Source organism: Brachyhypopomus gauderio, chromosome 9 (assembly GCF_052324685.1).
Source record: "Brachyhypopomus gauderio isolate BG-103 chromosome 9, BGAUD_0.2, whole genome shotgun sequence".
Lineage (NCBI taxonomy): Eukaryota > Metazoa > Chordata > Actinopteri > Gymnotiformes > Hypopomidae > Brachyhypopomus > Brachyhypopomus gauderio.
In genome coordinates this window covers 6,777,075-6,800,699 of record NC_135219.1, presented here as the reverse complement: position 1 = coordinate 6,800,699, position 23,625 = coordinate 6,777,075, and the positions used below count along the sequence as shown (strand labels likewise).

Here is a 23,625-nt window from a genome sequence, read left to right as displayed (position 1 = left end):
GCACTGAGCATAAAATAAACAATAATACAGCAGTCATATAGCAAGCCCAACACAATAATAAGGGGTCGAAGTCCTACTGCTAAGTCTTACTACATAAAGCACACAATGAATTTTAGTCAACTTGTGTTTCACATCTAACCAATATGCAACCATATTTGAACCTATAATTCTGGGGCCAGTTTTTGCTGACACATTAAGCACAGTTTGCAAATGCCATGTCTATGGTAATTATCAAGAAAATCCCATATAATCAATTAGCAGTGTATCAAAATGTATGATTTTTTTTACTAGTTCCTTGCTTCACCATTGATTGCAAAAAACACGATCATGAGGAATCGGACAACCAGAAAAAAAATTTTCCCCGCCGTTGCTTCCCTCCGATATTTAAGCAGGTGAAAGGAACCTAAAGAACAAGCCTCACCATGCTCTCATCAAACGTCTGAGGGCCGGCACGGTTTTCCTGACAAACGGCGAACATGCAATCATGCACAAAAGGAGTGTTCACTTTGCCCTTTGGATGCTGTTCAACATCCCCACCGTACTAAACCCTTTTAGGACACCCCTTTGAGCAACGGTGCAGATTGTGAACCATTTACTCATTCAAAACAGCAGTGTGCCGGAGGAGAACCAGGGAACACATGGAGAGCTGTATGTTGCAGAACAGATGGAGGTGGAGTAACAGTGACCGTGTATGCATTCCTTTGTTTTTTTCCTGTAAGAGAGACCCTGCCCACCATTTAAAAATAATAATCTGCAATATTCTAACGTCCTGCAAAACAGCTAACAAATATTAAATAAATGTATTTTTAAATAGTCGTTCAAGTACATCAACCTGAAAATGGCAGCAAAGAATAGTGTCGACACATCTGGTCCTGAGGACAGTTGGAAGTGGGACACTTTTCCCTTGCATGCCATTTCAGAATTTTACCAAACCATTTTTTCCTTTTTAATATTCAAGCCAGATGCCACTAAAATCCCTTTTCAGCATGTTCCTTAGCACAGAAAGAAGCACTTTTAAATAAAACTTTTAACATAAATTTTCTATAGCAAGTAACAAAGTCATACCCTGGAAAAAAAAACTATATTTACCCCATTACGAGGGCTTTGCTTCTGATATCATGCCTACTCTAAAATTCAAGCATTTGCACTGGATTATTGAAGTTAACCCCACATAAGTTCACAAACGTTCTCAGCACACAATATTAGTCCATTCATTCAAAACACAATCCTACTGACCGATGCACCTTCTGAAGCTGACTGGGCCACTTTATCCTTCAAGTAAGTAATTAAAACAGTGGGAGATGAACATGCATGCTGCAGTTTTTCCCATCTTCCCTGATAGAGGAGAACTGAAAGGAACCATCATCTCCCTTGATGCAGGAACCTTGAGCAACACTGGAGGTGACCGAAACGTCTGGGGCAGAGCACGCTTTGACTGCTGAACACGGGTCGAGGGCGAGTGCATGTGAGCTGTGGCCGCTGGCGCTGTCCCGGGAGAAGAAGTGCTTTTCGGACCCCGCTCCCCTGTCTCAGAATCCCGGCCGTACACGTTCCCAAACTGAACGTCAGTAGTCCATCCCTTCATCACTTTCGTACCAGTCTGAAGGAGCATCGGTTCCAAAGTAACGGTCTCCGAAGTTACCTGCAAAACAGGAGCTTCAATCAACAGGGTTCCCACACCTTGGTTAACATCAAATTCAAGGACCTTTACGTGACTTTCCAGGACCAACTTCCTCCAATTCAAGGGCTGCACCTGGTGGCATTTACCTACTGCTACCCCTGAATATGTTACCAAAAAACAAGGTCAATACAATGCAAATTCAAAACACTGAATGCCATATTTCAAGCAATGCATCCTGAAATGTGTATGGCTACCAGTTAACCAATTCACCTGTGAGAGGGTGGCATGCGTGTAAAGTGGCTAAACACACGTTAAATATGTTCAGGAAACACTAGAATGCAATGTCGAATAAACAAATGAATTTTACCAATAAAATCTACAGGAGAATGACCAATGAATTATTTTTTAATGCTGGCAAAATAATGACAAGTTGATAGCAGACAAAAAAAACCACCTAACAAAATAATAATAATAATAATAATAATAATAATAATAATAATAATAATACACATATGCATATACACATACACACAGAACAGAGGAGCAAAGCCATATAATGAGATTAGAACAGACATGGGCAAACTACGGCCCACGGAGGCCCATTAAGCTTTTTAATCCATCCCGCCGCATTTGTCCAAATTATAGTAAAAACCTCACCCCTTTCCCCTCCAATCCCCTCTTTTCCCCAATAGATGGCGCACTAATCCAGACACATTGACCTCTGTTGGAGTGTAACTTTCCGCTGCCGTTTTCGCCCTTCGGTAAAAATGAGCGGACCAAAGAAAAGAAAAGTGGACAATAAGTGCCGAGTGCTTAAAAAGTCTGTGGAGTGGACAACAAAATATTTTTTCACTGAGGTCCGATCAACTCGATATGCCAAGAAACAGTTGCAGGTTTCGAAGAATACAATATCTTCCGTCATGGACGTAATTTTGTAATAAAAATGTATTCCGTGTCTTCCGTCACTTTGTTACGAAGCATGTAAACTACGCTAGCAAGCAGTCAACAAAAGGACGAGCAGCTACTGCTCACAGGTTGGCAGTTTCTCTGTTATGAAAAAAAAAATGCATATGGAAAGTTTGGAGGAGCATCTTTCAATCTTTGTGCATTTACGCACATCAGGGATGAAGTAGCTTAACACGCTGCTTCGCTCTCAATTTAAAGACCCCTTTCTAGTTTATACTGAAGGCAGGATATTTAATGCAGTCTGTCTCAGGACAATCCGTCCATGATTTTGCGGTGTTTAAAACAATTAGAAATTATTGAGCTTGAGTATTTCGTTAGGTAATATGTTTTGAATGTTGAAAGTGTTCCATTTATCTTTTTCCAGTAAGTTTCGATTTCATTACCTTTGCACCTTCAATTGAAATGTATAAAAATAATAAATTGCGTGTCCAAATGTTCCTGACCCGGCCCTCTATCAAATTTTAGAACCCATTGTGGCCCACAAGTCAAAAAGTTTGTCCAGCCCTGGATTAGAACAATATATTTCTAGAGATCTGGTGAGAGATGATTGTAGCATTTTTTAGTTTTTTTTCTACTTAATGAAGAATATGATTTTAATTAATTCATAAAGCAGAGGACTGAGGGCATATTACCCTTCCACTTACTGTTGTGAATGTGGTATTTCGCTTAAAGTACGACTACATTCTTGGCATCAGAGAAATCCGAACTTAAGTTTCCACATAAAATAAAATGGCATCAACATCAAAAGAAGGAATTATAAATCTGAGATTAATCCAGTTTCTAATGTCCATGCAAAAACTACATCAATGCAAAGACTACATCAAAGGCACATGAATCTACATCAAATTGAAATCTTCTTTGAAGAAACATGGCTACATGATATATCTTATTTATTGAATCAATGATAAAGGAATCGCTTTGCAGACCTTAAAATCTTTATAACAACCATCATATTAGAACATTTTTCAAGAAAGGACGAGAAATTTAAAAGATCTTCACAATCTAAAATATTCTTTATACATTTTTCATACCAATCTTTTCTAAATATTGACTTCCTACCAACTGCGACTGTCCTGTTTTTCATTGACAGCGGTCTTCATCCATGTGAAATTTTCAAGGATGGCTGTCTTTTTATGCCTGTTTTCAAAAACTTTACAGGGCCTTGAACTTATTTTTTTCAGATTCACAAACTTTCAATAAATTCAAGGACCCGTGGGAACCCTGGATCAAGCCATCACTTTGACAATACATTAGGAAGGAAAGGAAAACAGGGCTTGCTCACCGATGCCTGGGATGATGTGAAACTCATCATTAACCTTCTTGTCCACGGCCGTGGTGATGATGCGCACCTTGGGGAAAGCATACGCCACAGAGTGGACGCCCATCTCGGCCATGAGCAGAGACAGCAGGAAGATCTTGTCCTCCTGAACATCATGGTCCTGGAAAGAACGGGAAGGACACAAGACAAGTCATGGAGACATCACTGTCAAACAGCGTGGCAGTGTTCAACACAAGGCCTGGGGGGGGGCCTTGTGTTGAAACATGAACGGACATGTGTGAAACATGAACGGAATGATTTTCTGTGTGAATTGTTTGCCATGGCACTTTTTGTGAGGTCAAAGAGCCTGTAGAAACAGGATTTGCACTAAACCAGAGTGGAGCTGAGGGTGTGGGTGGAAACCCCCAGAGACAGTGCCCTCGTCATCTGTCCTTCAAGGCTTCACAAGCTGCTGTGTTTCCCAGCAGTGATGCTGGAATCAATGTCTGTTGTGCTATCTGTCGAGCTTTTAAATGTGCTCTCCCTTTCTACATCATTTCATGGACTTGGATTCATACATCTCGAACAGCTCCAATTACAAGGGCAGGCGTGCGATCTGCTACGACACCCACATCACTCACCATGACAGCCTGAAAGCATAAACTGGTCTCTGATACATAACCCAATTGTCGATGGTAGACAAAAACTTCATTTATCCCTTTTTAAGCCATGTGTTCATTATGGTTAAAAAATAAATAAATAAATAAAATAAAAGACAAGACGTTCCAATATCTATAAAATACATGTAGACTATGCAAATACAGCAACCTACAACTGACCAAAATAATAATTTCTCAAAAGACTGATTAAATCCACAGCTACTTACGAGTAAGACCCTGATAGCCATGAGAGCTGCAGCCCCCGTGGACACTGTGCTGTCCATCAGTATCACGTAGTCCTCACTGATGTCCTTTGGCAAGCGAAGATAATGGAGCTGAGAAGCAAAAATAGATTATGAAGTGATCATGGTAAACATTTACCATGTTTAAAAGATTATGACTGGATGCTAGTTGGCCAGCAGAGTGCACTGTTGAGATATAACCAATAATCGGACAGGATAACTCATGATAAACACTTTGATTTAATTGGCCCCTAACCCCAGAATTGGCTATTTCCTCTCTCTCCATTCCTGTAAATCAGTGCTATGCTTGAGTGCATCACAGCACAGATCATAAAAGTCTTCAGAAGTAAGAAAGCATCAGTACGTGTCTGTAAACTTCTTTAAGACATGACGGAACAGTGCCAAAAATGCATTTGAATCAAACATGTTTTTGTTCCAACAAGCAAGAAGGGAGTGTAGACATGTCACAGTTTAAATTAGCCTGGGAGACTGAAGCTCAAAGAACAGAAACTTAAAGTTGAAACTAATGTATCAGACTACAGAGCAGATTACCACTTTTCTTGTGATATATGGTTAACAATGACAGCAGTTGAGTTGCTAAAATCACCTGACAGTTTGTGACATTATGTTACATTTGTCTTTTTCAGCAATGCCGTCATAAATGAAGGATTAAGGGAGATGAGGGCAAGTTTCCTTTTTTAATGCAGTGTTTCCTCCAAAGTCACTCATTAGAAACACCAGGACAGGTGGTGGCCACAACAGAGTTGCATGTGCACAGTACCTCGGGCTCTCCCGTGTCATGATTGGTCTGGATGAGAATCTTTCCGAGTCGAATGTCTTTGCACACAGCCATCAATGCCTGCTCCATAGTCTCTCCTGCACGTAAAATTGACACCCCAGAAATCTACAAATGTACACACACACACACACACACACACACAAGCTTGGGTGTAAGCCAATAAAATGCATGTAACTGCAGAGTACACAAACATGCACAGATACCCCCACCATTAAGTACACGAGTGTAAGGAAATAAATGCATGAAATAAGGCCATAAATTGACTATTTCTGTGTAACCACTGGAACAGCACATAATCAGAAATGTAATGACGTGTGCTGCTGGGGCAGTGAATGAAGGCGGCAGCTACTGCACCAACATAACACTGCAGTGCAATGGCATAAACCTGCCGGGCTGGCAGATCTCTTGAAAGACACAAGATGATGTTTCAAACACTCGCATTTCAACAAGCTGATTTGTTCAAACTAAATTTGAAATAGTTTCTCATTTTCAAGTTTTTGGGAGAGAAGAGTAAGAAGGAATTTTTGCAGTATGAAAGCTCAAACTTTAAAAATCTGACTAACCCTTTTGCCACTGAGCCTTTTCCCTTCATATACGGTCCCTTGGGGAGTCTCAACAGACACTGGCTATGGAGAAAAGCTATTGTTAAAATACATATAAAAAATCCATTTAATTTTTTCTCAGGCTCATAGTTTAAAAACATTGCAAACACTGTAAAGTTAAAAGCCTTATGGACTTTGTTCACTACATTCAAAATGTGGGCTGTGAACAACTTCACTTTCGGAGGAAAAAAGCATCCAGCGGGGATACTGACCTTCAGTGGCAGGAAGGAGAGCGCGTGCTCAATGAGGAGCCGCATTAATCTCTTGGAGTAAAAAATGAACTCATCCCGGTTTGTTTCCTTGTTCCTGTGGAGGATGGGGTACAGACACAGGTCACGCTGGGGTCAGGTCAGAGCCAAGAACAGCAGCAGCGAGGCCTCAGAAGCTAACTACAGAGTGACGCTAGACACTACTTTGCTCGAGCGTCAGCGTGACTTGTGTGACGAAGGCCAGGCTGGAGCAAACACTACTTCCCTGGCCAGGTCAGTCAGCACCTACCTGATGATGGTGTGCATGCCCCGAACCTGCGGGGTGCTCTCCATCACGCTCAGGGTCTTGGGCAGGGGCTGGCCCTGATGGGCCGACGCCAGGGCAGATCTACACCACAGACACAGGACAAAAGTTGCAAAGCAGGCTTTTCATTTCTATAGACAATATTGTGAAGAAAAGTGCATACACATGCACACACACACGCGCGCGCACACACACACACACACACACACACACACACACACACAAACCAGTCACTTCCAGGCAGGAAAAAAGGAAAATGTCAGGATATTTGACTTTTTTCCCTCCTGGGTAAAAGTATATTGAAGTGGCCAGAAAAGTCTTAATGACACATCAAGGTGGCAGGTCAACAGTATGGTGTTAAGGAAGAACTACACAGGACTAATGGACTGACAACAACAATACCTTCATACACCAACACAGAGTGCCAGAGGGAGGCAGCCGCCACACCAAATCCTGATTAACTGCACTGTGTGACCATCAATTACAGTTGGAGTATTTTTCTTTGTTGTTGTTGTCAGCAATGATAAGTATCAGCTCAAAGCAAAGCCCAAGTTAATATGGTATCTTGGACTAGAAACACGTGTTAATTGGCCATACGCAAGAAAGTAAGCCAGAAATGTGAAAAGCACCTGGTTTTCATTAAGTGACTAAAAGCGGATACGAGAAGAAGTGTGGAGGCATTGAGAGGTTGAGAGCTGGGTCCATGACAAATGATACAGGAGCAATAACACGGTGATGAGAAATGAAAGAAAATGAGAGAGAAAAGAGGGATGCAGGAGTTTATCCTCACATATCCCAGCGGAGTTTCCTCTGGAGAAGGTGACACAGATTCATTGTGATGACGAGACAGAGAGAAAGAGAGAGAAGAGAGAGAGGGAAAGAGAACACAACCCCCGTTAAAGCTCAGTCAGATCACCCACAGCCGCAAATGGGAAACGCAGTGGTAGACGGTCACCCTGCCTTAGAACGTGCGGCCGTTTGGGTGTGTGCGTGTCTGGAGAGAGACTGTCGGGTTTGGGGGATGGTACGATGGTTCTGACACTGATCTCTTCCATTCCATCATTATTATTATCATCATAAAATGTCGTCATCTAAAAATCAAGACAACGATTGGTCCCCATTAACCAACTGACCAATAACTATTGGTCCCATTACAACACTGTAATATGTCCATTTGCTGTTCAATGCAGTTTTATAGCCACTAATGATCAATACGTTCAGCATAACCACTGGATCACCCCCCTCACCCACAGCCACGCAACCACCGTAGTGGAGGAAGGAACAGAAGGACGTGTTCAGCACTACGGCAGTCTCACCATGCAGCATCTTATCATTTAGCATCCCAGAACATTTTAGTCCCCCATCGTTTACAATGGTAACTGCAAATGAAGTATTCATTTCAGAATGTGCGTTTAGTCAGACTAGACACTTCCTTTAGTCCCTCCCCCTTAATTCTCTGCAGTTGTAGAAAAAAACAGGAACAAAGAGCACATTTAGTAGGAGGGAGCAGGACGGAGAGATGGAGGTTGAAATGGGGGTGGGGTGGCTGATGGGATTGGCAGTCATACCTCACTGTGATTTCACGCTGAGACCAGTTAGAGTGCATTCGAGTCGGGGTGGGGGGAGTTTAGAAAGTATTTCATTACAAATGCACACAGAAAAGGAGAAAAATTAAAAAACAAACAAACAAAAACAAAGAAAGAACAGAACTCATGAAATGAAACAACCAATGAAAGAAAACCGTTCCAACACATCCACTCCACCCTCATATGATATAAACGAAACCATTTCCCATCATGGAGCCTAATCCAAAACCAGTCAACCTAAAATTCATATAGCAATATGGTCAATACAACTATGAGCTCTGAATGCCTACACATTTTCTTTGGAAGGCATTGAATCTCAAGCAGAGATAAAAAATATTCAATGCTTTCCTCAGTTTATATTCAAAACTCAATTTGATCTGTGCTCAGATGCATATGCACTGGGGCCCAGCAGGTTTTGCACAGACGCTAAATACTTCAAATGCTTCATTAGCCTAAAAAAGGCTTCATACTTGCATCTTATAAGGCCACTGGAAGCATTTCCTTGGAGAATTCGTTTTATACAGCATTTTTATTTATTCTAACAGGCACAGAAAAAAGGATTTCATTTGTAATGAATATTAAATTTTTTTAAATAATTTTCTTAATTAGTGAAACATTAAGCAAGCATGTCTTTCAGTTTCATAAGACCATACATAAAGGCAAGCTAACACAAATGTGTATGTTTGGTGGAGTGCTGCCGTAAGACCAGTTCTGCAACACAGGCCGGTCTTAAATCATGAAAGATGGCTGCCTTTATATCACGTGAGGATGGGACATGATAGATGGAGCCATGTGCTTTCTAGGAACCATAAATGACTTTCTGAAATGGATAACAGGTCAATAAAACATCAGATCAACACTGATGATCAGATTCATATAGCCCAGCCAACATTTACAGTGCCCCTTAATCATAAATCCTCTAACATTAAATATCTGCTGATTCTTTTTTAGCAGCACACACTGCAGGAAAAAAAGATTCATGGGATCACATAGTCTGATAAAAAATATCGACCACTAGGGGGAGACAGTCTCTACTTTTGTTAAACTTGGCTCAATGACATCCACATGCCCTTGCGGTTCCTTTTTTCAAGCTAAACAGACAATTGCGCATGAATGTGGAAGAAGACAAATAAAGCAAACTGTCTAACTTACACCATGGATTGGTGTCCCATGTGCACACCCATGCTGGGATAGTGGAATGCACGCCGAGTTGTGAACATTGCCACATGCTCGTTTTTACAGGACATAATCTGCAAATGTGAAGGCTTTATTCCGACATACCTTTTCAAGTTGACTATGGACATGCTGGACAATCAGATCCAAAGCTACAAAGTTCTCTCCACCTTGGGAAAGACCAGAAAAGCATAAGACCTCAAAGAAATCCCAAGAAAAGCACATTCAGGCAGATCTCTCTCTCTCCTCTGCTAGGAGGCAGCTGCATGAACTCGGGCAACAATTTACCTCTCGGAACCACAATGTCCGCCACTTGGACCGTGGGTTCAATGTACTGTTCGAAGGCCGGCTTGACGAACTTATTGTACTGCTTGATGACGCCAGCAATGTCGCGTCCTCGTTCCATGATGTCCCTCTTCAGGCGCCGTACCAGCCGGATGTCGGAGTCGGTGTCCACAAACACTTTCATGTCCAGCAGCTGAAGAAGACACGAAGCGAGTGAAGCCGGTGAAAACATACGACTGAAGCTTTAAGAAAACAAACAGGCTGCCGACAAGAATGGCAGCAAAGAAGTGTTGCTACCCATGAACAAAAGCTATTAACTTTTCAATTTCATTCACTATTAGCCATCGGCATTGCAGGTGCAATAACTGAAATGTCAACATTACTCCATCCCCTAGGAGTAAAAGCTTGATGCAACCAGTAAGGTGGCCAGCAGTTAATGTCTTGTGGATCCATGACTGGTTCAGGGACTCCATTTTGAAAAGGTGTGATATTGCCTTTTATATTTGCGATGCAATATTGCTGTTTAATGTACTGTTTTGTTGAATCTCTTTAAGTGGTTAGTATTATGGCAGGGTTCCCATCACCAGTTGCTGGCCACTATCAGGTGCACCCTACTGTGTGTTTTAGAAACAATAAATTAGATTGCAGCTTACCGAAGCTTCAATTCTGCTTCTGGTTTTTGAACCATTTTTCACACGAACACCAGTGTTGCCACACTGCTAAAGGAGTTACTTATTCATTTTGAAAATCTTTAAAAAATTGGATATATCTACACATAACTCCGATACCAGCAACATTCCACTGAGACCCTTCAGCTCAAGTGTCAAACAGGTTTGCCCCACTCAGTGATACATCGGCTGAGCGACCTGTCAAAAGAGCTGTGGTTATAGATTCACAGCTCCGACTCGTGAATGTAGAGACCCCTGTAGAGACACCAGCAGCCATAGTCAAATGTATCCCGCGGACATCCAAGCTAACCTAAAGGTGCTGACTAAGCATGGATACTCAAAGATAGTTATACACATCTCCACCAATGATGTGGGGTTGAGACAGTCAAAGTTAAGTAAAGACAACATTAAAGAGGTGTGTGAGCTAACGGGGGTCATGTCAGATCAGATGCCAAGCTCTGGCCCCATTCCAGTTCAGTGTGGCACCGAAACCTACAGTCATCTAAAGCATTACTTTTTAATGAAATGATTACCGACCATAATCTATGCATGCTTTGGTTGACTGAAACCTGGACTCGGCCAGACGACTATATGGCCCTAAACGAAGCATCTCCCTCTGGCTACAGATCAGGCTTGAAGTTTAATTCTTTTGAAAATCTCATTCTCACCATGTCAAATTTACCCTCAACTAAGAAAGATTTTTTTTGAAAATCTACATGACTCTTTTAGCATAAACTTTCAAGCAATTCTTGATTCACAGGCTGCTCCGCTACCAAATTAAATGAACTATTCCATCTACTTTACCAGATCTGACAGAGTGATCCACCTGTAGCTCTGGAAGCGCTCGAGCGTATTACTGAACACGTCGAGACTTCTCTCTGTACAGCTGTAAACAAGGTTGTGCCATTGCGATATAAGAGAGTAAGTGAGAGAAGAAAGGTGTCTTGGTACAACAAGCACACTCGTAGTGTCAAACTAGCCGTGCAAATCCTGAAGCGTAAATGGCAAAATTCTAAGCTAAAAGTATATAGATTATCATGGAAAAACAGCCTTATTGAATATAAGCATGCCCTCCATGCCCTTTAATAGAAAAACATAAAAACAATCCAGGACTCCTATTTAAAACTGTATCTAGCCTAACTAGGGCTAGGAAATTCGATCATATTAGTCCTACTCTTTTAGCATTACACTGGCTTCCAATTAAATTCTTAAAATTCTTAAAAATTCTTCAGTTGATCTAAGGCAGGGGTGCTCATTACGGCGATCACGAAGGAATGTGCGTAGATCGCGTCACATAAAATAGTAGTAGATGAATCGCACATCTGCACTGACGGTTGTATTTTGATTGACATTCACGGTAGCCAATCTGCAATCCACTCAACAAATTACGTTCGCCACCCCCCCGCTCAACATATTACGTAGATCTTTTTGACTTGGTCATCTTATAAGTAGCTCGCAAGCTGAAAACTGTGGGCACCCCTGATCTAAGGTGTTAAATGGTCTTGCTCCACAATATCTGAGTGAACTCATTGCATACTATAACCCATCTCACCTTCTACGCTCCCAAAATGCTAGATTTCTCTTAGTTCCAAAAATTTGCAAGACTACAGCCGGAGGCAGAGCTTTCTCCTTTAAAGCCCCTCAGTTATGGAATAGCCTTCCAGCTCCAATCCGAGATTCTGACACAGTTCAAATCTTTAAATCTAGACTTAAGACTCACCTATTTAATCAAGCCTTCAGTTTATATTCTACATGTGAAGGTGTGGAGCTCAGGGGCCCAGCCATGTCATGTGATACACAATTGTGACAATTACTTGTGTGGAAAGCAATGTCTCAGTGAGCCCTCATGACTGTGGTCACCTCTGAACCCCTCCCTTAAGTTATGCTGCTATAGATAAGCCTGCCAGAGTCACATGCTAATCACTGGCACGTTAGGTTTCTTCCTAACCCCTGTCATAGGGAGTTTTTTCCTTACCAGAGTCACCTATGTTGTAAAAAGAACTACATAACTGTAGTTATAAAACTACAGTTATAAAAGCAGCGGGAACGCATCAGTGTCTAATTGCCACTCCTGATAAGAGTATCTGCCAAGTACTGTAAACGTGAATACAGGTGAGCAAGTGGGTACGACCGTGAGCTTTTTCATGGGCCGCTGATGAAAACTGTTCCAATTACTGGCCATACAGGTTCAGATATTCTGCTGCTGCTTGCAAGGTGTCAACAAATGCTCTGCGTCTTCTGGACCTATGACGCTCTGGACATGTGTAAATGCTCTGTGTGTATGGCAGGGGAAATGGCAGTGATTAACCGATTTTTGTCCTTAGCCCTGGCGAGACACTTCTGACGCTGTCTTTTATTCAAGAGTGGCTTCACACGAGGAACGCGACAGCTGAAACCCATGTCTTGCATACATGTGCGCGTGCTGGTTCTTGAAGCACTGACTCCAGCTGCAGTCCAGTCTATGTGAATCTCCCCCACATTTTGGAATGGGTTTTATTTCCCAATCCTCTCCAGGGTGCGGTTATCCCTATTGCTTGTACACTTTTTCTACATATTTTCCTTCCCTTCACCTCTCTGTTAATGTGCTTGGACACAGAGCTCTGTGAACAACTAGCCTCTTTAGCAATGACCTTTTGTGCCTTGCTCTGCTTGTATAAGGTGTCAATGGTCGTCTTTTGGACAACTGTCAAGACAGCAGTCTTCCCCATGTGTAGCCTACAGAACTAGACTGAGAGAACATTTAAAAGCATTTGCAAGTGTTTTCAGTTAATTAGCTGTTTAGAGTGTGGCACCAGGTGTCAATATTAAACCTTTTCACAATATTCTCAAATTCTATTTTCTGAAATACCTGAATTTGGGGTTTTAATTAGCTATAATCAAATTAAATGAAATAAATTATATCAGTCTGTGTGTAATGAATGAGTATAATATACAAGTTTCACTTTTTGAATGGCTGAAATGCCATAGAATGAGATTAGAATATATTTCTAGAGATCTGGTGTGAGATGATTCTAGCACTGAGTTTTTTTTTATCTACTTAATGAAGAATAATATGATTTAAATTCATTCATAAAGCAGAGGACCGAGGGCATATTACCCTTACACTTACTGTAGGGAATGTGGTATTTTGCTTAAAGTACGACAACATTTTTGGCATCAGAGAAATCCGAACTTAAGTTTTCTGCATAAAATAAAATAGCATCAACATCAAAAGAAGGAATGTTAAGTTTAATCCAGTTTCTAATGTCCATGCAAGAACTCTGAAATTTGACATGGAAAAAAAAAACAAATGCTCCAGGGATTCATCTTCTGACTTACAAAAGGCACATGAATCTACATCAAATTTTAATCTTCCTTCAAGAAACTCTTATATTCATAGTACATCTTTAGTCAATACCATCATTGATAATCTTGTTATTACAATGAATATCAATTAAGTCAATCACTTTTATTGTGGGCAGCAAAACAGTCACCTCTGAATATAAAATGACATGTTTGATTTATTGAATCAATGATAAAGGAATTGCTTTGCAGACCTTCTTAATATCTTCATAACAACTATCATATCAGAACATTTTTCAAGAAAGGATGAGAAATTTAAAAGATCTTCATGACAATCTAAAAGATTAATACCATACCTGAAAAGATTCAACACTTTCAAACCCTGTATATAATGAGCGATAACCCACCGAGTATAACCCACCTAACCTACAGCATTCTCAATATGCAGAGGTTCTCAAATAAGTAAGCCAGGAGAACCCTTATCCTATAAAGCCCCTCGGTCGTCAACTGCCTTCCAGCTCAGACTCAAACACTTGATTTTAAATCCAGGCTAAAACTTCATTATTTACCCAACCTTTATATAAAGGTGCAGAGCCTGACGCCCACAATCACAGAGTGTTCTGGCAATCTGAAGTGTCGATGGTGTAGTCCAGACAGTTCATACCTTCTCAGGTTGTATTGTCAGGACAGTCAGCCTCTGGCCCTCCATTCTAGTTGCCCCCATATCCACCCAGCCGCTCGATCTACCCCAATGGATGCAGATCCAGTTTGCCCATCCTAGGCCCATATTTATACTAAAGAGCCTGCTTGGACTAAATCTAATGTAAAAGCAGAGACTGTTTACTTGGTGGGCTACCAAAGGAAAGTGGTTCCCTCTCGAGTCTTGGTCCAAGGTTTCTTCTTTAATTCCTCCCAGGGAGTTTTTCCTTTGCCACCGTCACTTCTGGTTTGTTCATTAGGGATCCTATACATTTCTAAAGCTGCTTTGTGACGTGTCTTGATAAAAGCGCTATGAACAAACTTAACTGGATTGGATTTGGCAGCCATGAAAAGTAAGGTAGATGGATGTCCCGAAGCCCCAACACCAAGGCCATTAGTCAGACATGCAACAGGAGCCACAAAGTCACAACTTGTGCACACACGGGGAGAGATGAACAGACAACAATGCCAGCGGATCAGTCTCCACTCAGAGCTGCAAGACGGAGTGTGTGCTTGGTGGGATATATAAAGGCAAAGTGCAAAAGGTCAAAAGACTCTTAATACACCTTAAAATAGAAGAATTCATCATTTCTCCCAACGTGTCAGCACTGTGGAGGAGCACAGAGCACCGAGGTGTGCAAGTCAACTGCAACTGCACTCCCACCATTCAGCAATCCACACGTCCCATAATTCAGCAGGAACAAAGCAGAAAGACGCCATCAATTCTGTAGCTCTGCGGACAGCGTCAATGTGCCATACTGACTCTGGACTCCGCACCCTACTCCTGACAGTGTGGCAGCCATAAATCAGTTCACGCTGGCCTCCTGTGCCAGGGCCTTCTAGAATCACTCTTATATTCACTCGCAATGGTTTCTGCGCATTGTTGTTCTCAGGATCAAGCGGGATGATTGGAGCGATCACCAGCAGGACTGTGGAATGCAGCCCAGACGCTTACTCTGGTGTGAGGAGACAGGCCGACACAGGCCAAGAGCCGAGCACAGCTTTGTGTTGTGAGGAGAATGCAGACGAGAACATACAGGGAAGTGCAGGTGCGTGTACGTGAAAGGTAATCTCTGAAGTCTTAGAGAGAGCTCTGAAGTCTGAGAGAGAGATGGAGTGTGCGGGATTGTGTGCGCGTCAGTGAGAGAGTGCGTGTTTGATTAAGGTTAAGAAAAGGGCTCATTTCTCCTGGCTGCGATATGACAGCATGCAGTCCGAACTACTTTTTCAAAGAGGCATAACCATCACCCCACTCAGCCAGCACCATTAATTAGACTACACACTCAGGCCAGTCCAGAGCATTTAAAAGGCACAGCAGCACATCCCTGCTCTCAACCTAAACGTACACATCTCTTTCCAGCCGTTCCGTTCATTACACCACACTCTTCTGTGCTATTGCGTCATACTTCAGACTCCATCCATCATGTGCTTCCTCGACTACCTGTGTCCCCCTCTCATTTTTATTCCTAATCACTACCTGTCCACTCCGCCTCTCAGTTTAATCATGCAAACATCCCTCACCGTCTTTTATTTTCTTCCCACAGCCCCACAATCATCCTTCATATTTTCGCTCGCTTAGTCACTTCAGTCTTTGAGCCGCCAATCAATTTCCATGTGCTGCTCTTTCTGTACCTCCCTCTCTCTTCCTCTCACACCCATCTCTCCCAGCATGTCCCTCCCACTTCCTCTCCCTCCGTCTCTCCCCTTCTCCCTCCCTCCCTCCCTCCCTCCATGTTGGTCACTTCTCAAATGCAATTTCATGCTGTACTCCAAGATGGAAGCTTCAGCAACAAGACAGGTGAAACTCACCAACTTCCACACAGTGCCTGAACTCACCTTCAGAAGTTCCTTATTGGCAAATGCCAGGATCCCCTCAAATATCACGACATTGGCCCCATAAACAGTTTTCTGCAAAGAAGCACATATTCAGAAGTTAAGGGTCCATTAGAAAATATACAGTCCTACAATAATACATTTTATAAAAATATAAACTTAGCTACATTATTATTTAAATTACTTTAATTAGGAAATGACAGATTGCTGAATAAACATCCAATTCTGTAACAAGATCTCATTAAAAACAATGACATTATTATTATAAAACCCACATCACTGGTTCTGTGTACTATATTGCAAGTACTGATGCGATCAGTGCATTTTTAAATTAAGCAAACTGTTTACAACCCAAACACTCATGCTGTGCATGAATGCAGATTTCTTCACGAACTTAATGCCTGTGTTTGGGATGTTTTGTTTTTTCATTTGAGATCTTTGAGGACTAGACCTTATGAGAGCAACATAAATGATCAAGACTCAGATTCTAATGCTCAGTGTGATCAGAACGATAGGCAGTGATGTACAACAGGGCTTTAGCTGTTACATGGTCTCGGGGCAAAAGTTTCCATGACAGTGGTTCAAGTGAGCTCAATGTGATTTTTCATGCCAGTAAAGCGAATTTAAATTGACCAAAATACTTGTGAAATACTGCACATATAGAAAGACTGCTTCTCCAGTGTGAGATTGTGCTAACTGGCATCGGATTGAACACTTTTAGCTCTGAGGTTTTACCAAAAACACTAGCAGGATGACACACAAGGGCTTAGATGAGCAGACACTCACTGAGGTGTGACATTCTTCACCTGTGTTTGTAGGCCTCTTGCGTTAGGAGACAACAGTACACGAGGATTTCATAAAATCTTTACATCACATTATACTTTACTGGATCTAAATGGATGTTTGTGAAGCTGCAGACTTTCCGGATAGGAAGGGAACCTACTGAAAGGACCTTCTGTTTCATTACAGATACAGCCCACTGCTACAAGACGGACGTGGCTCAGAGCTAGTGAAGACAAACAGTCATGCCCTAGTAAAACAAAATCAGATTTCAATTACAGTTGGTGTCATTTTTTTACATTGTTGTTGTTTTGCTTTGTGCCGTTCAGGCATGAAATTGCATTTCAGTGAAACAGGCATTCGCTGCATAGGGGATCTTCAGCCTCATGTCCAGCACCATGCAGACCCAATTAGCTTTGAAAGATTCTGCAGTTTTTATACAGTTACTTGGTTTTTAACTATGTTTCTAAGAAGATGCATTACTGTAAGAGTTAGTTTCTGGGCTTTTTAATTATTAAATAACTATATTATAATTATTTTATATACTCTAAGAGGCCTTATGCGGCAGCACAGTGCATAACTCCACTCAAATATATAATCATTATTTTGCTTTACACAGCCTGTCATCATAATTATGGGATTATCATGTTATGTGAAGCATGTTATTGGTGAAGCAACACTAGGTTCTGAGGTTTTTGTCTAGTGATCAAAGAGATTCATATTACATTCGCTCGCGCGCACACACACACGCACGCGGGCGCACAAACACACACACACGGTCTGGTGGTTAGGGAACTGGTCTTGTGACTGGAGGGTCGTGGGTTCAATTCCCAGACCTGAGGCTATGACTGAGGAGCCCTTGTGCAAGGCACCTAACCCCAACTGCTCCCCGGGCGCCGGGCTGCCCACCGCTCTGGGCACGTGTGATCCACAGCCCCCTAGTAATCACTAGTGTATGTGTTCTAACTGCACAGATGGTTAAAATGCGGAGTAAAATGCGGAGGACAAATTTCAATTGAGGTGAAAATCACAATTGACAAATACATTTACATTTACACACACACGTACCCATTCCTTGCGACGGGAGTGCGAAGTGAAGTCATACACGGGCACTTTGATGCTTTTGCCCTTCTTCAGTTTCCTCAGAACGGTCACCAGCAGCTCAAAGTCGAAGGCATCGGGGTGATCAAAGTTGTACTCGTTCCTGGCGGCCAGCTCCTGCTCCTCTTTGGTCAGCACCTGTAGACCACACGCAGGACAGCTCAAATCATGTCACTCCATTAACAAAATGAGCACCTCACCTACTTGAAAACCACATACTGTATTCACAGTGGTCATGGCTCTGCATAAATCAATGTCTTTAGCACACTAATCAGATTAACATTATATCATTAAGTGGTCAAATAAGGATTAATGACCATGATTATTGTAGAACCAGCTAAAGAACATCTGATGTGTGAGATTCTGTAAGCCCACCACCCAGAACTATTTAAACAAAATAGTTCCATTAATACTACTCCAACGGCTGCAGCGAGCGCCTTGAAGTGACGACTTCTGATTCAGCGGCGTGAATAATTCTTCAGACGATATTGATGAATGTGCCCTGCTGCTCCATGATCGCCAGCACATTGAGTGAAAGGCTCATGTACTGCCTGCATTATTCTTATGTCACCATGCCTCTGCTCCGTTACCTTATAGAAGGAATCCATAGAGAGAAGCACCACCCAGGGCACATCCAGAGCCTCAATGATCTTATTGGCCACTGTGGTTTTCCCAGAAGCACTGCCACCACACAGACCTATGGGGCACACGAGAAGCATATTACACTTATTAAACTATTCCATGCACAATTAATACCTACACTGTAGAATTAAACTGAATGCTAAGGGAAATCACTCCAAATATTTTTTAAAAGCTATAATCTAGAGTATGGTAATGCAAAGTAAAAAAAATTTACCTAAATTTAAATACTATCAATATTCTTAATTGCATACTAATTACTAGCATGCCAGAAAAACAAGTTAATCTTGGTCTCTAAAATAACTATACTGACAATCTTTACAATCACTTCGCACAAACTGAAAGTACACTGCTATATAAGGAAAGAGCACAGCTTAACAGACAGATACATGCTTCAGAGCACAAGCGCGCCAAAAACAGCCTCCATTTCAAAGTGTCCAATGTCTCTCTTGTTCTATGAAAAGACTGAACACAGTAAAGGGAATGCACACTTCTGAGATTTCAACTAAAGCTCCATTGACGTATACATTAGCTGAAAGACTCAACTCTGTGTAAAAGAGACCTAAAAATGAAAATAAATAAACCACTAATGGGACAAACCTACAACTTTTTTTTTTTTTTACGGCTGAGAGAACCAAATGAAGTTGCACATTTTATACGGCTTGCTCTCCTCTGGCCGCACGCATGACCTGGATGACCTCTGTTAAAGGGAGCTCGTTCCGCTCAGGCAGATTTATTCCCTTTTCAACAGCTGAGGCAGGGGCAGGTAGGCTCGGTCCTGTTTTACGGGAGGAATCGACTGGGGCACACCCAAGTGTGAAATTGTAACCTGTCAGGCGGGATTCATTGAATGTAACTGACTGCATACTAATGGCACCAGGACTTGGTCATTGTAGAGGATTAGAACAGCGAGAGGAGGCCACATGTGGGATATTGTCAGAAGTTCACACAGCCTGGTTCACTGTGGCTCCAGCACTGTTCACTCAGGCAGTGCACAACAGTTGGTTTTCCTGACATAAACACTTCATCATCTAGGAACAAAAGAGCATTTTGGGATTCTGTCCATTTTAGATTGCTGAATTAATTTGTTCAAATAATTAAGCTAAAGAAAATGTATAAAGCATGTTATTTTTAGGCCACGTTAACAATGTGTGACAAAAGCTGGATACATATCCCAGCATCTGGGTCAAAGCCAAAATTATGACTTTAATATCTCTTATGAAATATTCTTATCTAATAGTCAATATCAACCTTTAAAAATCACAGCTTCCGCCCTTCAAAACTAAAAAATAAAATAAATGTATTAAAACAAACAAAAAAAAAAGGTTTGCACATATATAACAATTTAACAATAGACACCTCAAATGGTGTTGCTACTATTTTGCCGAACGCAAAGATTTATGTTGTTTTTTGTCCCAGATTTAAATTTTTCTGGATTTCTCTGTATGACGAACAATGTACAATACTGCAGTTATATTTTTTCACACTTTGCTGAACTACTGATGTACCAGAGATCAAGGTTTAGCTACATTATATTAACTATTATTTATGATATTAGCTCAAGTTAATGCTATGATTCATAATATCTATGACATATCAATGGTTCAGCAAAGCGTTTCCTATTTTCTAAGGCATATAAAACTAGCAATAAAATACTTAAAAATCAAGAGTAACTTAAAAAAAATGCAACATTCCTCCAAAATTTGATCCACATTGGTTTTCATTTAATGAATATATTGACATAACCCTTTGCCGAACTACTGAAGTGTTAGTTAGATGGAATACATTATCCTGACCAAAACGCTGTACAATTTATTGTGAAAACCATCATCCATCATAACACTAGCTGTGAATAAAATAAAATCTATACTACACACAACTATGACAACAAGAGATCAATGCATGAATGCAGCCTGTGAGCTGAACGATACCAGCATAGCAAAAGCCTATACTGTGAACATGACCATATATACACCTGCCACTTTATTAGGTACACCTTGCTAGTACCGGGTTATGCTTCATGGCATAAATTCAACAAGGTACTGGAAACATTCCTCAGAGAGTCTGGTCCACATTGACATGAGAGCATCACGCAGTTGCTGCAGATTTGTCGGCTGCACATCCATGATGTGAATCTCCCGTTTCACCACATCCCAAAGGTGATCTACTGGATTGAGATCTGGTGACTGTGGAGGCCATTCAAGTACAGTGAACTCATTGGGTGCACTGTGGTCATAAAGGGATGGACATGGTCAGAAACAATACCCAGGTAGGATGTGGCGCGATGACGTGATGCTCAATTGGTACTAAGGGGCCCAAAGTGTGCCAGGAAAATATCCCCCACACCATTGTATCACCACCACCAGCCTGAACCGTTGAGACAAGGCAGGATGGATCCATGCTTTCAATTCTGACCCTACCATACGAATTATCGCAGCAGACTCATCAGACCAGGCAATGTTTTTCCAATCTTCTATTGTCCAATTTTGGTGAGCCTGTGCAAATTGTAGCCTCAGTTTCCTGTTCTTAGCTGACAGAAGTGGTACACGGTGTGGTCTTCTGCTGCTGTAGCCCATCCGCCTCAAGACTCAACTTGTAGCACGTTCAGAGATGCTCTTCTGCATGCCTCATTTGTAGAAATTTATCTGGTTAAACTTAGTGGCACATTTAATTCATTGTTTAGAGTTCTCTTGGATTTACAGTATATCCAAAGAATTTCAATGACTTGAAAGGCAAATAATTTCAATGACTTGAAAGGCAAAGCATTTCAATGGAAAGATAATCAAAGGTTTTACTCACACTCACACATACATATAGCATCACAAATTCAAGAAATACTCTGAACATTCTTTGTAAATATTTTTGTGATAATTGTGTAGGAAAAGATATCCTGAATATTGCCAAACACCAGCACACTCATTTATCTGTGTGGGATGTTCCACAGGAGAACAGCACAAACACCAGGACAACTACTAGCTTACCAATAACAAAAGCCTCTTTGAATGTGGTTCCTGTGACATTGTACCAGGGTGGACGGCCTGCTGTGTAGATCGTCCTCTTATTAGTCCTCAGGAGAGGCGGCTCGGTTTTGCTCTGACTGGTGGTCCTCTTCCGTGGAGAAAGTGAGGGGGTCAGGGGACATCGATGCCTCAGAAGTTCATCAAGAGAATCCTCACCACTACCACTAAATACAGAGACCAAACACACCCGTACTGAGTGGATGAATGCACAAAAAGCATTTTCATAAGAAATGTTTATGGCAGAACAATCTGAAAACGTTTTTAAAACTTAGACATCCTTGAAGAAGTTGTGGTTAGTGATATTCAAGCACCCAAGCTGCCATCAGATATGCCTTGATACCTCATGACTGGCCCAACCCTTGTCTGAGCAAAGCTACAAAGCAATGTTCCACGGAGAGCAGAGAGAATCCACAGACTTGAGAACCTCTCAGACAAGAGCTGCTCACATGGACCTTCGTGTTGCGGTGTGGTTGAGGGAGAATAAAAGAACCTTTACATTATCTCCAGGAAAACACACCCATGCTCAGCTTGGATTGAGTCTCGTTTGAGTAAGGCTCTCATCACATGGGCAGAAGTCGGACACGTTCACGTTAGTACACCTGTTAGATTAGTTCTGTAGCTATCAGTTTACAGCCTGGAAAAAAAACATGTTCCCACAAAACAAAAAGTAATCTAATATAACTTAGCAATCTGCGTTTTAAGGAAAAACACAAATATAAGAAGGAGAATAAGAAACTGTGGGCAGCAGAGACGTGTTAACGTGTAGCTGGTTGACCCGCCTAGCCCAAGTGTTAGCACACAGGCTAGCGAGCTGGGGCCCACTCGGTTATAACTACACGCCCGTGTTGTACGTTAGCAATTAGCTATTTAGCTAGCTAATAAAAATTAGGCCACAACGCGTTCACCTGTCGGATCTGGACATGGAGCGCTCGTCGTCGTCTCCGTCTTCTTTCTGCGGCTCTTGGACGCCAGCTTGATTCATTGTCCCTGCCATGTTTTCATCTCTTCGGCCGCGTGACCGGAAGTGCAGTTACGTCATCGTCACGTCATGGGGGAAATATATGACGCAGTTTCGTTGCTATAGCGCCGGATAGCAAAAATTCATAAACTTGTTTTTGAAATTATTTGAATGTAATAAAGATGAAACAATTAATGTTGACGAATGTCATAATGCACGGTCGTGCGTAAAGCATTATGTTCGTGATTCATCCATCTCGCCCATATTAAACGGACGATATCGAACATATTCTGAGTTTTGTCATACTATACTCAGTCAGATAAGAGCTGGAGACAATTAGCCTATATAACAACCTGCCAAACCAGAGTTTTCAAGTTGCGGTTATTAAATTATTAAAAGCAATCAAATGACACATGCCTCTTTTGACATACATATAGACAAATTAGAATTAGAAACAGATTTATGGTGACATTATTCACTTTGGTTGTTCAAGCACCTCTCTTGATGTATATTGCAGCCTAATAACAAATACATGGACATACACGTATAGATTCAGATCTAAAACTTCTACCACTTTCCCTTTTCAAGGTTTACTTTATTCTGGTATGTCTACACACGTCATGAAACAATGAAAAGTGTATTCGTTTGGTAATATCACCACTCATTTTAAAATGTTCATAGTAATGAAACATACTTGAGCAATTTTATTTGCCAAAAGCTCATAATGTGTCCAACATTCCAACGTTGCTGAACTTTACTAAATTTAAGTTTCCATGCAATGGTAGAAATTAAGAGTTTTGGTCATTCAAAGCCTCCCATGCAGAATGTAGACATTCATGGAGACTTAGTCCATATTTTAGTCTGCATAATGTTGTAATATGTTATCCATTTAAACTGGTCTGCGTTTTGTTATATATGGCGACTGTCGTTGTCCTTTGCAA

The 23,625-nt window shown here is 41.4% G+C and overlaps 1 protein-coding gene across 2 annotated transcripts; it reads right to left on the bottom strand.

Moving 5' to 3' along the window:
* Positions 1-203: 203 nt before the first annotated feature.
* Positions 204-22,755, bottom strand: LOC143522836 (uridine-cytidine kinase-like 1). Of its 2 annotated transcripts, none has more exons than XM_077016719.1 (15): positions 22,632-22,755; positions 21,688-21,890; positions 18,658-18,764; positions 18,035-18,205; positions 16,190-16,261; positions 9,708-9,897; positions 9,528-9,589; positions 8,229-8,245; positions 6,646-6,744; positions 6,360-6,453; positions 6,109-6,171; positions 5,528-5,650; positions 4,732-4,839; positions 3,870-4,026; positions 204-1,642 (listed from the first exon to the last, which is right to left on the bottom strand). In XM_077016719.1, the coding sequence occupies exons 1-15, from the start codon at positions 22,718-22,720 to the stop codon at positions 1,566-1,568; spliced, it is 1,632 nt and encodes a 543-aa protein (XP_076872834.1). In that variant the 5' UTR covers positions 22,721-22,755; the 3' UTR covers positions 204-1,565. The 2 variants fall into 2 exon arrangements, with proteins under 2 accessions (XP_076872834.1, XP_076872833.1); XM_077016718.1 differs by lacking the exon at positions 8,229-8,245 and adding an exon at positions 7,451-7,470.
* Positions 22,756-23,625: the final 870 nt, after the last annotated feature.